This window comes from Neopelma chrysocephalum, unplaced genomic scaffold, assembly GCF_003984885.1.
Source record: "Neopelma chrysocephalum unplaced genomic scaffold, ASM398488v2 Primary Assembly neopelma1_137, whole genome shotgun sequence".
NCBI classification, from domain to species: Eukaryota; Metazoa; Chordata; class Aves; order Passeriformes; family Pipridae; genus Neopelma; species Neopelma chrysocephalum.
Window position 1 is genome coordinate 31,630 of NW_020897799.1, and position 16,356 is coordinate 47,985.

The 16,356-nt window shown below is 67.0% G+C and overlaps 3 protein-coding genes across 4 annotated transcripts in view; 1 reads left to right on the forward strand and 2 right to left on the reverse strand.

Moving 5' to 3' along the window:
* Positions 1-347, reverse strand: part of EFNA4 (ephrin A4) — a 9,765-nt gene extending 9,418 nt beyond the window's left edge. Inside the window, exon 1 of the mRNA XM_027699135.1 lies at positions 240-347. Within this exon, the coding sequence (XP_027554936.1) occupies positions 240-347 (108 nt within the window). The remainder of the gene's footprint in view (positions 1-239) is intronic.
* Positions 299-7,233, reverse strand: ADAM15 (ADAM metallopeptidase domain 15). Of its 2 annotated transcripts, none has more exons than XM_027699177.1 (21): positions 7,148-7,233; positions 5,892-5,995; positions 5,220-5,296; positions 4,883-4,961; positions 4,700-4,776; positions 4,430-4,607; positions 4,292-4,354; positions 4,115-4,183; positions 3,863-4,032; positions 3,705-3,789; positions 3,487-3,635; positions 3,232-3,406; positions 3,019-3,111; positions 2,727-2,922; positions 2,548-2,656; positions 2,325-2,475; positions 2,178-2,255; positions 1,982-2,093; positions 1,740-1,878; positions 958-1,011; positions 299-697 (listed from the first exon to the last, which is right to left on the reverse strand). In XM_027699177.1, the coding sequence occupies exons 1-21, from the start codon at positions 7,218-7,220 to the stop codon at positions 421-423; spliced, it is 2,508 nt and encodes an 835-aa protein (XP_027554978.1). In that variant the 5' UTR covers positions 7,221-7,233; the 3' UTR covers positions 299-420. The 2 variants fall into 2 exon arrangements, 1 of the variants encoding a protein (XP_027554978.1); XR_003536807.1 differs by having other exon boundaries at positions 609-697; positions 807-1,011.
* A 1,450-nt stretch (positions 7,234-8,683) lies between these two features.
* Positions 8,684-15,912, forward strand: LOC113975288. The gene is made up of 29 exons (XM_027699136.1): positions 8,684-9,272; positions 9,358-9,528; positions 9,616-9,717; positions 9,820-10,017; positions 10,120-10,185; positions 10,271-10,484; positions 10,561-10,718; positions 10,820-10,984; positions 11,071-11,238; positions 11,334-11,434; positions 11,519-11,649; positions 11,755-11,870; positions 11,946-12,039; positions 12,135-12,262; positions 12,349-12,474; positions 12,552-12,626; positions 12,727-12,855; positions 12,938-13,077; positions 13,167-13,344; positions 13,508-13,651; positions 13,771-13,892; positions 13,988-14,142; positions 14,337-14,436; positions 14,532-14,627; positions 14,704-14,830; positions 14,951-15,067; positions 15,148-15,290; positions 15,414-15,527; positions 15,639-15,912. Exons 1-29 carry the CDS (start codon positions 8,954-8,956, stop codon positions 15,888-15,890), a joined length of 4,149 nt encoding a protein of 1,382 aa, XP_027554937.1. The 5' UTR covers positions 8,684-8,953; the 3' UTR covers positions 15,891-15,912.
* Positions 15,913-16,356: the final 444 nt, after the last annotated feature.

Genomic DNA, 16,356 nt, shown 5'->3' on the forward strand with positions numbered 1-16,356 from the left:
GGGGGGGGGCGGCCTGTCCGAGGGGGGGGCCTGGGCAGAGAGAGGGGGACAGTGAGAGAGCGAGGGGGGGGGCACGGGGTCAGTGGGGGGGCACGGGGACCAGCCTCCTGACGGGCAGGAGGGGTTTTTGGGGACAGCCGTGTCACAGAAGTCCCCAAGAGCTGGAGCGCAGCCAGGCATGCAGTGGGGGCCGGGGGGGGAGGCTGAGGGACCCCCCCCCCACACCGCCCGGGCGTTACCTTGGGCACAGGGTCCGGCGGGAGGGGCCGGGAGGGCGGGTCGGGCCGGGCCGAGCCGAGGGCAGTCGGCTGCGGAGAGAGGGAGAGCGGGGACAAGCCATGCAGCATGCGGAGACCCCCCTCCCGCCGCCAAGCAGAGACAGAGACCCCCCCCTCAGCCCTCAGCGCACAGCTCCGGGGCTCAGCCCTGCCTCGGGATGGGCACCGATCCCGGCGAGCGGCCGGTGCCAAGTGGCCGTGCCAGACTGCTCCTGGTGCCACAGAGTGGGGACCAGGCGGCCCGGGCGTGTGGGACCCCAAGGACCGGAGCGAACCCGCGGCACCCACCGCCCCCCATCACCCCCATCCTCACCTTGCTGCCACGCATGACCTGCAGCTCCGTGGCCTGACGCCACTGCGGGGGCCGGGGGCGCGCGGGGGGGACCCGGCTGCCCGACGGGGGCTCCGGCTGCGAGATCCTGCAGGGAAGAGGCAGGATGAGACCCCGCTCGCTCCGGGCGCTCGCGGGGACCCCGCACGGCGACCGAGCCACACCGAAACACCAGCAGAAGCCCAAGAGAAACGAACCCCTCGGCGCTGGAAGAGGAGACACCCCCGCGCCCCGGGGGCTGCCCCACACCCCGCGGGCACTGCCAGGGGAAGAGCGCAGCACCGGAGGCCTTGCGAAGCAGGACAGCTCGGGGACAGCCCCACGCCCGGGCGCCGGCGGTGACGTTACCCGCTCCAGCCGTCGGCGGCTCCGGGACCCAGGAACCGCACCCGGGTCTCAGCACTGTGGGGAGAAGAGTGGGGGGCTCAGCCCGGGGGCTGGGGGGGGGGCAGCGGCGGGAGGGGACGTGGGGTGACGATGCACGACGGGGCTGTGACCTGTGCTGGGGACGCACACGCAAACACACACGTGGACTGTCACACGTGCAGGGGACACACGTGCGCAGCGCTCGGTCGGCCGCCCTGGGGACACACACGTGTGAGCACACATGCACACGCCCCACTGACACGCTACACGCACGCGTGCCCACATGCAGGGGGTTCTGGTGCCTGCCACAGCACACACACGCAGAGGCGAGCGTGGCACCTGCGTGGCACCACAGCACATGCATGCAGGGGCACATGTGCCACAACACATGCACAGAGAGGCGTGTGCGCCACAGCACATACATGCAGAGGTGTGCACGCCACCTGCGTGCCACGGCACATACATGCAGAGGTGTGTGTGCACCACCTGCGTGCCACGGCACATACATGCAGAGGTGTGCACACCACCTGCGTGCCACAGCACATACATGCAGAGGTGTGTGTGTGCCACCTGCATGCCACGGCACACACGTGCATAAGCGAGCGTGCCATCTGTGCTACCTGCGTGCCACAGCACATGCACGCAGAAGTTAGCACGCCATCCGTGTGCCACCTGTGTGCCTTGGCACACGCGTGCAGAGGCATGTGTGCCAACACCCACGTGCCCCCCACATTCCCCCCCCGCATGTCCCCCGTCCCCAGTACCTGTACTGGCAGGAGGTGCCCTTGCCGAGCTGGCAGAGGTGCTTGTGCAGGCCGGCGCGGCGGGCGCAGCAGAGCCCCAGTGCCAGCGCCAGCCCCAGCAGGGCGCTCACCAGCAGGGCTGTGGGCAGGGCACTCCCCCCTGTGGAGAGTGGCACAGTGGCACGTCAGCCCCCGCCGTGGCCCGTCACCCCCCCACACACCCGGCACAAAGCCCCATTCTCTGCGCTCTCCTCGTCCCTCACCTCGCTCCAGCCCGGCGGGGCCGCTGTCCTGGCTGCCCCCCATGCCGGGGCTCTCGCAGGTCGGGGGGGCCCAGCCCCGCTCGCAGTGGCAGTGCCCGTGGTTGTTGCACACCTGGGTGGGTGACACCGGCCCAGCTCAGCCCCCCCGCAGGGCAGGTCCCCGCCTCCACCACCCGCTCCCCGGCCCCGCACTCACCCCGTGCCCATGGCACTTGCTCCGGCACTGCTGGTCGCCCAGCACGGACACGTCCTGGCACCGGCGCTGGAGGCACATCTGCAGGGGATTGGGGGGGTCAGCATTTGAAGACCCCCCCAGCCCTTTCCCTGCTGCCCTGGCACTCACCTTCCCGGGGCCACAGGCAGTGCCGGGCAGCACCATGGCTGCATCACTCACATCCTCATCCCCAGGCAGGGGGGCCCCTTGGCAGGACCCTCCTGGTCTGTCCCCACGGGTGCTGCCGTGCTGGCACTGCAGCATCCCGCAGCCAGCATCCCTGTGGGGACAGAGGGGTCAGGCCAGGGGGGATGGCAAGGGGGAGATGGCAAGGGATGGGGACATCACTCACTGCTGGGCGCAGGCGACGTAGGAGCCGTTGGGGAGCTGCCCACAGTGCCCACGTTCGTCCCCTCTGGCGTTCAGGGTGGCCATGCAGGAGCTGGAGACGGGGCTGGCGCCTGCAGCAGGGGACAACAAACCTCAGCACCCCCACCCTGCCCCTGGCCCCCCACCCTGGCCACGCCATACCTGTCCCCAGCAGCTGCTGGCACTGCCCCTCGTAGGTGGCACAGGCCCCGCTGTAGCAGCGCGCCCGCCCGCCGGCGCAGGGCTGCCCATCCTGCAGGAAGGTGTCGGGTGGGCAGTGCGGCGAGACCCCGTCACAGAACTCAGGCAGGTCACACTCCCCCAGCGGCTCCCGGCACAGGTACCCGGCGTGGCGCAGCTGCAGGGGGGGGGCACAGTCAAACAGGGACCCCCCCAAGTGAGTGGGGGACTTGCCCACCACGGGGAGTGGCTGTGGGTGCCCGTCCCCACGCACCTGGCAGTCCTGGCAGCAGGCGTCCCCCGTGGCACAGGCGGCCCCCGGCATCAGCTCGCAGGAGCTGCTGTTGCAGCAGAGATCCGTGCACTCCTGTGGCAGAGGGGCTGCGGTCAGCGGGTGGCACTGGCACCGGGCACTGGAACCCACCCTGCCAGCCCTGGACACCCTTGGGCACAAGGGGACCCCAGCCCTCCCGGAGCCCCCCCCTACCACGCTGAGGCCGCAGTCACATCCCTCGCCCTTCTCCAGGATGAGGTTCCCACAGTCGCTCTTGAACGGGAGCTGGGGCTTGGGCACGTTGGACAGGCACCAGCCCTGGCCCTGCTGCAGGCTGCGCTCCAGGTCCTGATGGCTGCAGTTGCTGAAGCTCAAGCCGGGAGTCAGCCTGTAGAGCCGTGAAGGGGATGGTGAGGCGGGCAGGGGGCTCAGCCCCGGCCCCCCCGCAGCCCTGCCCGCTGCCCTCACCCCGTGGGCGATGCCATGATGCAGCCACGGTCGTGCTGGAGGTCGCTGCAGTAGCAGAAGCGCCCGGGGCTGTCGTGGCGCATGCCCAGGTTGTGCCCCAGCTGATGGGCCACGGTGGAGGCAATGACCAGGAAGCTGACTGAGTGGTCCTGTGGGATGGGGGGGGGTCAGGGAGCGCAGGTGGGGTGAACACAGGGCGGGGGGATGGGGGTACTGACCATGCTGACCCCCCCAGAGCGCGCGGGGGAACACATGGAGCCTTGAGTCGACATCCCCACCGAGACATCGTCAAAGCGGACACCCCTGGGGGAGAGAGGGGAGGGGTCAGGGGGCTGCCACGGCCTCATGCCCCGTCCCCATCCTGTCCCCCACTCACGTCAGGAGCTGTGCGTTGTCGTGGGGCAGCCGGGGCAGCAGCTCCTCCTGGCGCCAGCGCAGGAACCGCTCCAGCGTCACCCGGGCGCTGCTGCCCACCTCGATCCTGTCGCCCTCGCTCCAGACCTCCACCGCCAGCAGGATCACCCGCACTCCCAGCGGCCGGAAGAACTGGGGGGGCACAGAGGGGTCAGAGACCCCTGGCATCGCAGTGGGCACCGGGCTGGGATCGACGGACTCGAGGGGGACTCACCACGTCCACCTGGTTGGCAATTTCCAGGGCCCGGACGCGAACACGGTGGAGGCTGGGGTAATTCTGGAACTGAGGGGACAGGGACAGGGGTCAAGGGGGGGGGGGGCCGGGGCCGGGGGGCAGGGGGGGGGCGGGGGAGGGGCAGCCCCTGTTCTGAACACACTGCCCAGCACTCACTGCAGCGTGGTCCACCACCATCACCAGCTCCACGAACCGCTGCTCCACTGCTGCCCGCTTGCCCTGGGGACAGAGCGGGGTCAGAGTGCTGATACAGGGACCCTCCCCGTGGGGCAAGACCCCCCCAAGGTGACCTACCCTCTGTGGCCTGGGAGGCTCTGTCACCTCTGCCCTGGGGCGGGGGTCCAGGGGGTCCTGCCCACAGGCCCGTGGTGCCACCCGGACCACCCAGGGACGGAACGCGACGTGTTGCTCTGAGGGGCCACTGTCTGGCTCCAGCTCGTAGCTCCTGGTCTCTGACAGCTGGAGGTGGCCACTGGGGAAGGGGAGAGGAGCTGGGAGATGGAGCCTGCTCCACCAGCAGCACAGTGGGAGTGGGCTCACAGAGCACCGTGCTCGGGGGCTCACCTGAGTCCAGCACAGGCACAGAGGTTGGCCCAGGAGTCGGGGAAGCCCTGCACTGTCCCCTGGTAGCAGCAGTTGTCCTGCAACAGAGATGGGGGGCTCAGAATCCAGCCCCAAGCTGGGGTCCCCCTGGGGCATGGGGACAGCTTGGGGACACCTCAGGAGACCACCACGCCCGAGCCATACCTCCTCACTGGGCTCCTCCATCACCCACGTGCCATTGGGCAGGTAGTAGAGCAGCGCCCCTGTGCCCTGCACCAGCTCCCTGCCAGAGACTCGTGTCACCCCACAGCAGGGACCCCCAGCTCACCCTGCCCTGAGCACACATGGGGGACCCCAGTACCTCCCACCCTGCTGCAGGTGCACCCCGGGACCCCCAACCCACCCGTGCCATGGATGGAGACAAGGAATAAGGGACCCCCATTCCAGGTGCACCATGGATATGGTGTGAGGACAGGACCCCCACCCTGCGTGGGTCCGGGACCCCCTTCCCACTCCCATCCCTGCTCTGCCCCAGACTCACCAGTTTTGCTCCAGCTCCAGCACCAGCCTCATCCCCTCCAGCTCCAGCAGGACCCTCAGCTGGGTGGGGAACCCCTCCTGCCACAGGCCGTGGTTAGGGGGGGACCCCCTGCCCCAAGCTGCGTGTTCCCCCCATCCCCACACACCCTCAGAAGCACCGTGACCCCGCGGGGTGTCGGGGGACCTGCCTGGCCCTGGCACGTGCCCGGAGGGAGAGGTCGGAAGGGATCCCCTGCCCAGCCCGGCCCCCACCCTGGCTCCCTGCAGGAAATGTCCCTCCCTCCCGGGCTCATTGTGCTGGGGAAGGGGGGGTTGGACGGAGCGGGGCCCCCACCCCGTCCCCCCGCGCTTCCTGCCCGGTGCAGCGCAGCGGAAGCGTCGCAGAGACTCCCAACGGCCACGGGGTGGGATGGGCCCTTCCTCCCCAGCTGGGAGGGGCTCAGGGTGGGTACCCCGACCCAAAAAGGTCCCTCCCAGCATCAGGAGGGCAAGGGGGATTTGCTGGGATGCCCCCCTCCCCGCTGCCCCTGGGGTTCTGGGTGCTGGGACCTCCAGGGACATGGCACCAGGACACTGAAAAGGGGGCAGAGGGAGGTGTTGGGGGGCAGGCAACCCCCCCCCACACACACTGTCACAAGCATAGGGGACCTCAGGGAAGTTGGTGGGGGCTCACCTGGGTCGCCTCTGCCAAGCTGAGCTTTTGGTTGTCCCGCAGGACCCAGGGGGTCACGGGCCAGTAGTGTCCTGGTTCTGCACGGTGCTGCCACGAGCTGTCACCTGCACAGGGCCCAGGGCTACTGTGTCACCTCTGTGTCACCGCTGTGCCACCCACCGCAGCCCCGACCTCACGGTGACCCATCATATCCCAGACCCCCACGGTCACCCATCACACTCCAGACCCCCACGGTCACCCATCCCATCCCAGACCCCCACAGTCACCCACTGCATCCCAGACCCCCACGGTCACCCATCACACTCCAGACCCCCCATGGTCACCCGCTGCATCCTGGATCCCCACAGTCACCCCCATCAAAGTCTGGTCATCCATCGCATTCCGGACCCCCACGGTCACCCACCGCAGCCCACCAGGGCAGGGGTTCTGTGTGGGGAGCAGGAACGGGGACCCCCACACTCACCCCACAGCAGCCACTACACCACCTCCCAGCAGAGCCAGGGGGGGACCCCTCCGTTTTTGGGACGGAATGGGCTCCCTGGCCAGGCCTTGCGTCACCTCGGCCAGCTGCCCAGTACAACCAGCGGAGGGACTGGGCAGGGCTGGGAGCCCGGCCCGGCTGACTCAGAGCCCCCCCCCTCGCCAGGTCTCGGAGGGACCCCTTCCCTCCCGGGCCCGGGGATGCCAGAGGAAGGTCAGGGGCTACACAGACCCCGCTCCCCACGCCCCACCAGCCCGGGGACAGCTGGAGAACTGGGACACCGAGGATCCCGAGAGGACACACCGAGTGTCCCGGGGGGGGAACACCGAGCATCCCCGGGAGGACACACCGAGCATTCCGGGGGGGACACACCACACCGAGCGTCCTCGGAGTGGGGGGCACCGAGCATCCCGGGGGGGCACACCGAGCATCCCCGGGGGGCACACCGACCTTCCTGGGGAGGGGGGACACCGAGCATCCCCGGGGGAGACACCGAGAGTCCTGGGGAGGGGGGACACCGAGCATCCCCGGGAGGACACACCGAGCATTCCGGAGGACACACCGAGCGTCCCCCGGGCGGCACCGAGCGTCCTCGGGGGCGGTCACCGAGAGTCCCAGGGAGGGGGCACCGAGCTTCCAGAGGGGCTGCGACCCCCGATCCCATCCCGGTCGGCGGTTCCCCGCGGGTACCCCCGCGATGCCCCGACGGGGGGGTGCGAGGCGCGGTCCCGACCGACCACCCCCCTCCACCCCTAGACCCCCGTTCCCCGCTCACCTGCGGCGCTGCCGCTGCTCCCGGTGCCGGCGGCGAGGAGCATCCCCGCGGCCAGGAGCAGCCGCGGCCCCATCGCCCCCGTGGCCCCCCCGGGCCGGCGGCCCCGCGATGCCCCGCCGCGGCCGCCCCCGCCGGCTCCCGCCGCGCATGGCCCCGGCCCCGACACCGGCACCGCCACCAGCCCCGCCCGGCTCGGCCCCAGGGGCGGAACTTCCCGCCCGGCCCCGTTCCCCCCGTTCCGCTCTGCCGGCACCGCCCAGCCCGGGGCGGGGACGGGGTGGGTTCTGTGTGCGCTGCCAGTGGCTGGTGATGCCCGGGGGTGCCGTGACGGAGACCCCGGTGGTGATGCTGCGGGTGGGACTCCTGCCCTCCTCGTCCCGAGACCACCGCCTGCATCCCCCTGGACAGCGGAGACCCCTGCCTTCATTACCTCATAGAGTGGAGACCCCCACCTCCATCCCCCGGGACAGCAGAGACACCCACCTTCACTATCTCATGCTCTGGAGACGCCCCCCTTCATCTGCCTGTACTCTGGAGACCACCACCTTCATCACCCCCTACAACAGAGACCCCCACCTTTATCCCCCAGGGCTGTGGAGACCCCCACCTTCACCATCCCGTACTCCAGACACCGCCTCATGCATTGGACACCTCCACCTTCATCATCCCAGGCAGTGGAGACCCCCACCCTCATTACCTGCACACCACACACCCCCACCTTCACCTCGGAAGACCCTGCCTCCATCCCCTCTACACCCCCTCTCTTCCCCCCATATCTGATCCCTACCCCCAGCAGCCACCCCCCACAGACCCCACTTCATGAGGGGTCACAGCCTTTACTGCCTGGGCCCCCTCCTCCCTGCTGTGCTGGGAGAGGCCGGGGCCGTGGGGCTGCTGGCCAGCCATGACTTGCCCCCCTCCCTCCAGCACCGCTCGCAGCCCAAGGCGCTGCAGGACTCCTGCCTAGTCCGATTCTTCATTGCCAGGGGCAGGAAGATGGTGTGGGCAAGGCTTTATGGCTGCCCCATCTGGGTCACTAAAGTGTTGTCCCAGAACAGGCTCCTTCCCTTGATGTGCAAGAGGCTGATCTTGCTTTGATTCGCTTCGATTTGATTTGAGATCCTGAGCCGAGGAGTTTGATTCATTTCCAGTTCGGCGCCAGGGGCCAATCCCCAACACAGCTCCCGACCAGCAAAACTGGTCACTGTTTCTACACTTTAGCAAACAGTCATTAAATGTTCATGGGCTACAAGTTACGTGGTTCCTCATTAGTTAGTATTTTATCTTCTATTGGTTCAATGATCCTCTCGCTTCTCGTGCTAATTAGGCCACATGCTCAGTTTTCTCCTTCTTTTGAGTCAGTGGGTTTTTTGACTCGGTGGCCGTGATCACCTCTTGCTGGAATTACCCAGCTTGCCCTTTGAATTGGTGGTGGGCTTTGTTTCTTCCTCATCATCTCGTGGTTGTGTGGCCAAGTGTCCGTGGTCTGTTGGTTCAGCGTTCTGCTGGCCTTGGTTCCCGCTGATGTATTGGCTCAAGTTTCTTCCCTCTACAGCTGCAGGTACTGAGGCCTATCAGACCTGCAGTACTGACACGTGTTAAATAGAATTCCTCTGTTTGGAAGCCGTACATCAGGGTGAGCAGCACCCTTGTGATGCAGGAACCGACAGCATTGGAGTGTTCCAACGGAAAGGTTGTGATGTGGGAACCGACAACGGTGCCCTGGAAGCGGCGCTCTGGAATCTGCTCATTCTGCCTGCTCTTGTCCCACGGAGAGGGAGCGAGAGGAGCAGCAGGAGCCTCAGTATGGTGCTGGTCTCAGGGTTGTGCAAAGCCCTGCGGCGGGAGAGGGGCCGGGGCAAGAACCCGGCACCGCGGCCTCGGGCCAAGCGCCATCCGGAGGAGCCAAGCCAGGCACTGGAGTTTGCCCGCAGTGTCGGCGCCCTCGTGCTGGGCCTGGCTCTGGCCAGCATTTATGGGGCAGTGGTGCTGCTGGTGCAGGGCCACGATGTCTGGTACTGCCTGTGCATCACCATCATCCTGGGAGCAGGGCTGGGGCTGGGCATGGCCTTCTCCAGGAACACGCGGATGATCGTGCTGCTGGCACTGCCCCACTTCTTCACCAGTGAGCAGCCGCGGGTCGGGGAGCTGGGGGGGTGCCGGGGGGTGTCAGCTCCCAGCTGAACCCCAGGATTTCCCTGTCTCTGCAGGGGAGGGGAAAATTCTGGTCGTGGTGCTGGCGCTGTGCATGACCGTGCAGGGCCCTGGCACCAACGTCCTGAACAACGTCTCCCAGCTCGCCAAGGCGCTGTCGTGCGGGGCTGAACTGGCCCAAAACCAGACGGCCGAGCGGCTGGAACGTGCCAAGGAGCCACTGCTGAGTGAGCAGGGGGCTGGGAGGAGGCAGGGGGACTGCAGGGGCTCTTCCTGGCCCCTCAGGGTGTGCTCAGGGCCCCCCCTCTCTGCAGACCTGCAGAACAAGATCAAGGACATCGGCCAGAATGCCAAGGTGGTGAGCGACCGCGTCCGCAAGTTCGTCCGCTCCATCATGGGCTCCACCAGACACATCGGTGAGCAGGGTCCCCGAGGTCCCCAAGGGTCTGCCCAGCTCCAGCACCCCCCACTCTGATTTCAGTCCACCCCCTTCTCCAACACCCACTCCCTGCCCACAGTCCGGATCCTGCGCAACGTCTGGCTGTGGCTGTCGAAGGTCGGCGACGTCTGCAACAAGGAGCTGGGCTCACCCTTCCACAGCTGCGTTCGCTGCATAGAAAAGGCCAAGGACGACTGTGAGCGCGCCCTCCCCGTCCTCTTCTTCATCTGCTACGTCGTCGTCGGCTTCAAGTGGCTCTGCAACGTGGCTGATGTTGGTGAGTTCCTGTCCCTCTGCAACGGGGGGTTTCAGGGGCAGTGGGGTGGACCTGTGTCCATCATGAGGGCCCCACCCTAACAGAGATCCCCCCTCTCCGCAGTTGCCGGCTTCTTCTGCATCATCCCACAGTATATCCAGGAGTTCGTCCGGGCAAACGTCGCAGCCCGTGAGTATCCCGGTGCCGTGGGGGGCCAGGAGCCCCTCTTGGCTCTTGCTCCCCACCCCGGCACAGCCTCTTGTCACCTCTGCAGCCATCACGGACGCTCTGAACCACGTCCGCCAGGAGTTTGAGTTCAACATCTCGGTCGTACACCACTTCAACGTCAGCCTCAACGCCAGCAAGAGCCTGGGGCAGGTGTCCCGGGACATAATGGAGGCCGTGCAGAACCACCTGGAGCCCTACCACCACGGCCTGGAGGTCTTCTCCTACATCTCCTTCTGGGCCATTCTCTACTTGTGCTTCCAGTGAGTGGGCCGGGGTGCTGCTCTGGGGACGGGCACCCGTTGGTGCCGGTGCTCAGCTCGCCCGCCGTGTCCCCAGCGCGATGCGGTACCGGCGCCGCTTCCTGTGGGACGACACCTTCGACAACGTTTACATCACGCGGCGCTTCGTGGAGCTGGACCTGCGGCGGGCGGAGCAGGGCAGACCCACCGTGCTGCCCCTGACGGCGCGGGAGAGGGGCCGCTACATCCCCCCAGGTCAGCCCCACCCCGGGTTGGGGTCCCCCAGCCTAGCCCCGAGCGCGGTGAGGAGCCGGGGGTTCCTGGCACGGCCTCACGGTGCTCTTGTGGCCGTCCAGCCGCGCTGTGGCTGTCAAAGAAAGAGAGGCAGCAGTATGGGATTCAGCTGATGGGCTTGCTGCGCCACGTGCTGCTGGGGTTCAGCATCATCCTGGCCGACTACAGCATCTTCTGGCTGCTTGACCTGTTCCGGCACCAGCTGAGCGCGGAGATCGTTGCCAGGGGTGAGCAGCACCCACTGCACCGAGCAGCACCCTCGGGGGCTGGGGCTTTGGGGTGACTGTGGGACTGAGCCGCTCTCGCCCCGCAGCGCCATCGACAGTGGCTGTCAAAGTCAACGGGACGGGCTACACCAGTGAGATCTTCCAGGACCTGGTCTCTGCCTTCAACGCGCTGCAGGAGGGCCACGTCTCGGTGCTGTCCCAGGTCTGCCTCATCGAGCCCGTGGAGCCCGACCACAGCACCTACATCACCATCGGTGTGCAGACAGGGGGGCTGCGCCCTCAGCGACCCAGGTGGGGTGGGGGGGCGTAAGGGGGGCTGCCCCTGTGCGACTTGTCTTCTTCCCACCAGGAATCCTGTACGGTCTCTGGCTTTTCATCACCATCTTTGGCTCCTACATGGCACGCCTGCGCCAGGCAGTGTGTGCCGCCTACTACCCGTCCCGTGAGCAGGTGAGAAGCCCCCCGTGTGTGCATGTCCCACTCTACACCCCCCCTCAGCAGCCACCTGCCCTCACCCCATCCCCTCCATGCCAGGAGCGCATGGTCTTCCTCCACAACATCATCCTGGCACGGCGGGAGTGGATGGCATTCGCCCTGCGCTCAAGTGGCACACAGAGCACGGCTGATGGTAGGAAAGGCAAACTCTTCCTCATCCTCATCTCCAGGTAAGCTCTCACAAGGGATGGAAAAGGGCAGCAGCATCCTTGGGGGTCCGTGGCAAGGACACCCAGGATGGCGTTGCCCCATGGAGCATCACCCTGTGCCCTCAGGTTCCCTGTCCTTGCCCGCTTCTCTCGCTTCTTTGGCATTGAGCAGAAACACTGCCTGGCCTGTGGGGTGGTGGAGCAGCCGGGTTTCAGTGCATGCATCACGCCCAGCTGCAGAGGTAGGAGCCCCTCTAGCTTGGGGATCCCCTCCCCAGAAAATGCTGTGTCCCCTCTGACGATCCTGTTTTCCTCAGGGTTGTATTGCAGGGAGTGCTCCAGAGCCCTGAGAAACACCTGCTCTGTCTGCATGGCCACCCTGAACTACGCGGACTCTGTGGACGAGGAGATGTGAGCAGAGGGGTGCTGGGAGCCCACTCGAGCCTGGGGGGCTGCTGTGGGTGGGGGGGGGCTGCAGCTCACCCCTCCCTTCTCTCCCCCCACAGAGACTCCAGCGATGAGGAGATGCTTCACTACAAGGAGCAGGCTGAGAGCAGGGACAGCGAGCTGCGGGAGGTGGTGGCACCCTCGGCCGGGACAGAGACACGCAAGAGGAAGAAACGGCCCAACACAAGTGAGATCCCCTCCCACCCTGCTCCCGGCCAGGGCTGACCGTGGGCAGTGGGAGCAGGCAGGGCTGACACCTCCCTCCCCACGCAGCCCTGAAGCGAGTGGTGGTCGCAGTCCTGCCCGGCCCGTGCAGCAGGTTCCTCTGGAGCCGGCGGGATGAGCATCGCTGCAGCAAGATCTTCCTGGGTGCTGGTTTGGGGATGCTCCTCAGCCTCGGTGAGTGTGTCCCGCTGCCGGGCACGCCATGGAGCCGGTGGCACCGGGAGCTCAGGACGCATTGTTGGGTGTTTCAGGACTCTGCCAGCTGCTCATCATGCCTCTGGACCTGTCAGAGTCATACAGGGTGAAGCTTACCTGGGGGCTGACGGGTGAGGATGTGGCGGGGAGGGGACGGGGGTGATGGGGGGCCATCGGGAGACCCAGGGGGTTCTCTGTGGGGCCGTGGGGTCAGCTCTCTGCTCCCCACAGGGGTGACTGCCTTGGGCTGGGCCACGTCCCCCCACTTCCGCTGTGCCAACCTGCTCATGGTCCCCAAGTTCCTGGGCAAAGAGGGTCGGCTTTACGTTCTCTCCTTTGTCTTCGCCGCCATCTACCATGGTAGGGTCCCCCCAATGTCCCCGTGCCCCCCCAGTGGGGTCCTGAGAGCTGGCGGGCTCTGAGCCACCCCTGCTGGCACCAGGGCCCGTGGCCAACCTCTGGCACAACCTGATGGAGGCGAAACGCTCGATGGACTGCGTGGTGGATCTTCAGGTCAACCACACGACCGGTCTCTGGGAGGTGTCGACGTCCCCCCTGCGCCGCGTGATGGAGGAGCTGGTGGTGAGGGGGGTGTGGGGAGGGGGCAGCGGGGGGCTGGGGGAGCGGGGCCGAGCCTCCGCGTGCGCGGGTCTGCGTGTGTGTCCCGGCAGCGGAGCGGGGAGACGCTGAACGCGGAGATGCAGAACGTCTCACACGCCTTCATGGAGCTGAACGACCAGGTGGCCAGCAACGAGGGCTACGACCTGCGGCAGGACAAGGGCAAGGGCACCAAGCGGGCCCGCAGCACCCAGGAGCTGTACGAGAGGAAGACCAAACATCGCTGTGCCAGTGAGCAGGACGGGCAGGGGCTGGCAGCACGCAGGGCAGGCGGCTGCCAGCCGAGGGGGGGGCTGCCCCAGACCCCCTTGCTGGCCCCGCAGGCACCCCAGATGAGGTCTGGGCCAGCAGATCTGGGTCTGCACAGGCAGCTGAGGGTTTCTGCCCCCCCCAGCTGTGCTCGAGAGTGGTCGTCAGAGCTGCTTAGACTATTTCCAAGAGCTGCACAGGGCCTGCATGGAAAAAGTGTCCGTGCCCCTCATCAACCACGTCCTCTGCCTGCCCATGCGGCTCGGGTTCCTCTGCCAAGCAGTCAACCGTGAGTGATGTGTGGGACCCATTTCCCTGTCCCTGTCCTCCCTTGAGGGGCAGCTCCAGTTCTGCCCCCCATAGATCCCGGCAGCCACAGCCACCACGGTCCCCATTCCGTCCCTGCAGTCATGAGCTCCTGGTGCGAGGAGAGGATCCCTGTGGACAGCAACTTCGGGAAGGTGTTCGACCAGGTGAACGACACCGTCCAAAGCCTCGGCCAGGAATTCACTGCCAGCATCGTCTACAAGGTGGGTGCTTGGGCACCCTGTGGGTGCCCGACCCCTGTGCCCAGGGCCAGGGTGGGGGCCACATCCTGCCCTGCCCCATGGCCCCTCCACTGCAGGAGAAGCACCAGGAGATGGTGGTGGGCATCAACATAGTGGAGCAGCTGCAGGAGGAGGTGACCTCGCAACTGCGGGAGGAAGGCGCCCGCCTGGGCTTGGCCGTCTCCTTCTTCCGCCTGTTGCTGTCCTTCACCTTCCTCTTCGTCTTCTTCTCGTGAGCCTTGGGATGGTTGGGGGGTGGGGGGTGACACCCCTGTGCCAGCTGTGGGGCACAGAGGGTTGGGGGCCCCCTTTAGCAGCAGGTCGGGGGGATATGAAAACAGGGGGGTGTGAAAACAAGGGGGTGCGTCCTCAGGGGCTGTACCTGGTGCCTCCTTTGCCCTCCCTGGACCTGTCCTCTCTCGCCAGGGCTTTCTACTACACCTACCGGTACTGCCACGACATCGGCTTCGACAACTGCTACATCACCACCTACTTCCAACAAATCGATGCCCGGCGTGGAGAGCAGGTTGGGCAAGGGGGAAAGGGGTGGAGGGTGGCCTCCCACGCCCGGTGAAGGGTTCTGGGGGGCTGTGCTGAACCACCCTGCTGCCCCTCACCCAGAACAAGCGGACGCTGCTGCCCCTGCTCCGGAACGAGGCCTCGGCTTTCGTCTTCCCGTGCCGCCTGGCCCTGCAGCGACCTGAGCTGAAGTACATGGTGAGGGGCTGGGGAGGGCTGGGGGGGTCGGGGCTGGGGGGGGGAAACGGGCTATGACACACCCTGCTCCCCGCAGGTGATGGAACTGCTCAGGTGCATCCCGCTCCTGCTCTTCCTCATCTTCGTCTGTGGCCTGGACCACTTCATCTTCAGCGTTCTCAGCATCATCCAGCACCATTCCTTTGTGCAGTATTCCTACCAAAGTGAGCCCAAGGCCCTTAGGGGCAGCCCCACGTCCCCTCTGTGCCCCCGCAGGGCAATGCAGGGGGGCCCCCCCAGCCCTCCCCCTGCCTCCTCAGCCTCCCCACCCTCCCGTCCCACAGCCAGCCACCACATGTCCGTGACCGTGATGGGCAAGTCCCTGATGGCTCAGCTGCTGCGGAGCACCATCGGGGCCCTCAACACCTCCTTCGGCACCCAAGTGGAGACCTCCAACCGCGGTGAGCCCCCGCCGGGGATGGGACCCCGGGGATGGGCCCCTGCCTGCTGCGGGGGGCTCACGCCGGTGCCGTGTCCCCAGCCTGCCTGCCAAACGCCCACGGCATGACGAGGGAGCAGTACCTGAACACTTGCCTGCCCCTGGCCGCGCTGGCCCTGCTCTGCCTGGCCCAGGTCTACCCGTTCCGCCTGCGCCGCGCCATCGCCGCCTTCTACTTCCCCAAGGTGAGCGGCCCCCCGGCCCCGCCCGAGGGCCTGGCACGGCCTGGGGGGGGCGAGTTTTGGGGTGGGGTTTGGGGTGGGCCGGTGCCCCCAGCCACCCACCCCTCACGGCCTTCGCCGGCGCAGCGGGAGAAGACTCGGGTGCTGTTCTTGTACAACAAGTTGCTGCGGCAGAGGAAGAATTTCTTCCAGCTGCAGCGGAGACGCGTCGCCCGGAGAGCACGGCAGCCCCCGGGGCTGGTGAGTGGGGTCGGGGACATGGCAGGTTGAGGAGTGGGGCATCGTTGTCCCCCGAGCTGCTGTGGGGTGGCTGCTCTGCCAGAACCCCACACGGGCCCTTCCTGACCGCAGGGGAAGTCGCTGCTGGAGTGGTGCAGCCAGCATTGGCCTTGGCTGCGCCGCTGCCAGCGCCGGAGCTGCACATTGTGTGGGACGCCCGGCACCCCCTGGCACCAGGTCTGCCCCACTCCCGGCTGCGGTGCCTTGTACTGCGATCGGTGCTGGACGGAGGCGGGCGGGACGTGCCTCGCCTGCAGCCCCGAGGAGCCCGGGCTCGTCCAGGACAGCAGCGAGGAGGAGGAGGAGCCGGGGTACGCGGGATGAGGGGGCCGGCAATAAAGGCTGTGATCCCCCTGCGTGGCGTGAGGTGGGGTCTGTGGGGTGCGTCTGCTGGGGTGGGGATCTGCTTTGTGTGTGATGCTGAAGGATGGGGGGGTCTCTGCTGCACGGGAGGATGGAGATGGGGGTCTCTGTCACAGCACCCTGAGCATCACAAGCCGCTCCCAGCACACACAGAGCTGCCCCCCCCCCCCGCCCACCACTGCCTTCCCAGGGCTGGGGGCACGATGGAAACACAGATGGGGACACCGAGGGGGTTGTGGGACTTTTGGGGACAGGGATAGGTCTGGGCGCACTGTGGGGGTGGAGATGGGGGCACCGTGAGTCTGGGGACAGGGACATCGAGGGCTGGATGGCACCACGGGGCTGGGTTGGGGTGTGGAGGGGCTGGGACACCCTGGGCGTGGAGATGGGGACACCAAGGTGCTGAAAGGGGACATCAAAGGGCTGG

Bases quoted from the DNA above. Each gene is read 5' to 3' on its own strand.
- LOC113975288 (XM_027699136.1), top strand. From the start codon at position 8,954: ATGGTGCTGGTCTCAGGGTTGTGCAAAGCCCTGCGGCGGGAGAGGGGC. The intron at 12,856-12,937 runs GTAGGGTCCCCC...TGCTGGCACCAG, and splicing joins CTTCGCCGCCATCTACCATG to GGCCCGTGGCCAACCTCTGG. The intron at 15,528-15,638 runs GTGAGTGGGGTC...TCCTGACCGCAG, and splicing joins CACGGCAGCCCCCGGGGCTG to GGGAAGTCGCTGCTGGAGTG.
- ADAM15 (XM_027699177.1), bottom strand. From the start codon at position 7,220: ATGGGGCCGCGGCTGCTCCTGGCCGCGGGGATGCTCCTCGCCGCCGGC. The intron at 2,657-2,726 runs GTATGGCGTGGC...CCCCTGCTGCAG, and splicing joins CCAGCAGCTGCTGGGGACAG to GCGCCAGCCCCGTCTCCAGC. The intron at 2,256-2,324 runs GTGAGTGCCAGG...AATCCCCTGCAG, and splicing joins CTGCCTGTGGCCCCGGGAAG to ATGTGCCTCCAGCGCCGGTG.